We start from the raw sequence: 2,615 nt of genomic DNA, 5'->3' as shown, positions 1-2,615 counted from the left end.
GATTCGTTAGTAAAGAATGAATACTATTTATGATGTTGTTTTCTTGTTCCAGGTGTGGTTCTAGGGGGCTGTGGAACCCAGACTATCCGGTTCTGACCAGCTCTGGTGTTCAGGGAACACCATGCTCATCTCTTCCTGAATATCTTTAATGACACTATCGCTGAGCTCAAGTAGAGTCTACACAGGAATCTAATGTGGCCCTGCTCAAACAGACCCATACACTGTCAATCTGCAGTGAAGAGGTTGACACTCCTCCAATCAATCAAATCAATCAAATGTATTTACAAAGCCCTTTTCACATCAGCTGATGTCACAAAGTGCTGTACAGAAACCCAGCCTAAAACCCCAAACAGCAAGCAATGCAGATGTAGAAGCACGGTGTCTAGGAAAAACTCCCTAGAAACGCAGGAACCTAGGAGGAAACCTAGAGAAGAACCAGGCTCTGAGGGGTGGCCAGTCCTCTTCTGGGTGAAGAATAAGGGTATATGGCCAGATGGTTCTTCAAGATCTTCATAGCCGACCATCAGGGTATACACTCCTGTATATTACTGTACATTATTTCACTCCAACACTATAAGAAAATTATTTCCATAATAGACTGTGGGCTGATTGATTGCAATGGACTTTCTAAATGTCAAATAACTGTAGACATTTTCTGTATAGTGTTTTGTGTACTGTACCTTAAAATAAACTTGTAAAATATTTTTGCTTAAATGATCAGGGTGTCTTTATTGAAGGCTGTGAGTCTGAGCAGCTGTCCAACACATATGTCACTGTTTCTTTTGGTCACACACAGTAGTCAAGAAATGGAACAGAACAGACTGCAGTATATGTAGGTAGTCATCTCTTTAGCTGCTGAATATACAACATGTTAAATGCTCTCAACATAAAATACCCTTTTCACACCACTGTGTCAACCCGGACCTAACTGTGCTGGCTCAGATCTTTTCAGCACAGTTCCAGGAACTATAATTGATGCTTGGTTTGGCTCTGTTCGGCAGTACAGCTTGGCTGGGCTCTGTTTGGTTCAGTACAGCTTGGTTTGGCTCAGTAGAGCTTGGTTTGGCTCTGAAAAGCCCTATAAAAACATCAAATCAAAGTCCCAAACACTTTCTCAAAGGCCTGCCTATCCACAACACGTCCCAGTCTAGTCGAGAAGTACAGCGTCTCAGAACTACTATATCGCTTCAACCTCAATATAGTCTCCCCTATGGAGTCCCCGGTGTCCCCCAGAGTCATCACGTCCGTCACGGGCAGATACACGTCCTTCCTGCGTCCCCAGAACGTCAGGTGAGACACTTTCAGCGTCGTCTGGGACTCATCCAGGTACATCATCCCGACGACGCGTCTCAGGTAGTGACTAGCCGAGTAAAGCATGACGGCGGCGAACACCGCTATCCCCGTGCTGTAGCTAACCAGTAGGTACGAAGCATCTCCTTGGGAATACATGTAGTAGACGGGCGGGAGTAAGAGCATGGTAATTCCGGTTTGGATCAGTTTGAGTCTGGAGACCGCTCTCAGGAGTTTGATGTGAGGCAAGGAGTAGATGAGGTTGTATTTTTGGGTGGATAAGTCTGAGTATTTGGTGAGAGTAGTGACGTGGGGGGATGGGGGTACTGGGTAGCTGTGTTGGATACTAGGCGTCCATCTTGGCTTCAATCGGCTGACTACATGGGGTTGTGGGCCACAGATTAGCGACCTTGAGCTGCCTCTCAACACACAGTATCCTCTGCAGTGGGCCAGCACATGGTAGGACAGCTGAGGGAAGAGTGTTGTAGACCTATGCTGTGGGATAGAGACAGAGAGAGGGTATGGAAATAGGGTAGAGATAGCAGGAGAGGGGCAGAGGGCAACAGATGGAGACATGAGAAATACAAAAATACTTTGTTTTTGTTTAAAACTACAAGCTGTTTAGAGAGCAAGAAGCCATACAAGAGAACCGATTATTTTGCTGCGTCCTCATTCATCCAATTTATTCTAACGGTATTCTGTTTAACTCTATTCTATATTAGTAGCTATACAACTGACAGTCTAATATTGAGTCAAACGACAATAAGAAATAACTAATTTACCAACCATGTTAGCTGGCTTCTATCTTGCAAAATATGTGAGAAAACATCTCAGGAAGGTATCATTCACGCTGTTAGCCAGATGGCTAGGTCAGACCTTGCACTTTGGCACAGGAAGTAATTTACGCAATGTTCCAAGAGAAATTCCGCCCTCTTGTGGGCAGAGCGACATATGGTCAAAATAAAGTATTTGTGCAATTACTTTTATCTTTAATATTCATAAAGGTGAACAATAATACTTTTTTGAAAAGCATGATATTTATTGCGCAAGTGTTTTACATTTAATTTTAAACTTTAGGTTCCACAAATCTATTACAACGGAGAGTGGGAGGTCCAATATGACAGTTATGAGGCAACAATGTTGCTGTTTGATCATGGGAATAGGATGTTGTGAAACTACGCTAACGATTTCAAATGTAGCCACTGAATTATTTTGTGTCTTGCTTCTGCATACACTGAAGAAGGAATGTCAAGACCATCTTCGGTGGAGTCCTGAGTGCCGATCTTCCAAAGAAGTGTCACTGTTTGCAGCCAACTTGAACAATA

At 43.5% G+C, this 2,615-nt stretch overlaps 1 protein-coding gene across 2 annotated transcripts; it reads right to left on the bottom strand.

Annotated features, from left to right (window-relative positions):
* Positions 1-532: 532 nt before the first annotated feature.
* Positions 533-2,199, bottom strand: LOC129851309 (transmembrane protein 186-like). Of its 2 annotated transcripts, XR_008758959.1 has the most exons (3): positions 2,077-2,199; positions 896-1,785; positions 533-852 (listed from the first exon to the last, which is right to left on the bottom strand). XR_008758959.1 is itself a non-coding variant. In XM_055917758.1 (2 exons), the coding sequence occupies exons 1-2, from the start codon at positions 2,077-2,079 to the stop codon at positions 1,090-1,092; spliced, it is 699 nt and encodes a 232-aa protein (XP_055773733.1). In that variant the 5' UTR covers positions 2,080-2,199; the 3' UTR covers positions 535-1,089. The 2 variants fall into 2 exon arrangements, 1 of the variants encoding a protein (XP_055773733.1); XM_055917758.1 differs by having other exon boundaries at positions 535-1,785.
* Positions 2,200-2,615: the final 416 nt, after the last annotated feature.

This window comes from Salvelinus fontinalis, chromosome 3 (assembly GCF_029448725.1).
Source record: "Salvelinus fontinalis isolate EN_2023a chromosome 3, ASM2944872v1, whole genome shotgun sequence".
In the NCBI taxonomy this organism is placed as follows: Eukaryota; Metazoa; Chordata; class Actinopteri; order Salmoniformes; family Salmonidae; genus Salvelinus; species Salvelinus fontinalis.
Note: the sequence above shows the minus strand (reverse complement) of the source record. Positions and strands in the feature narration are given on the sequence as shown.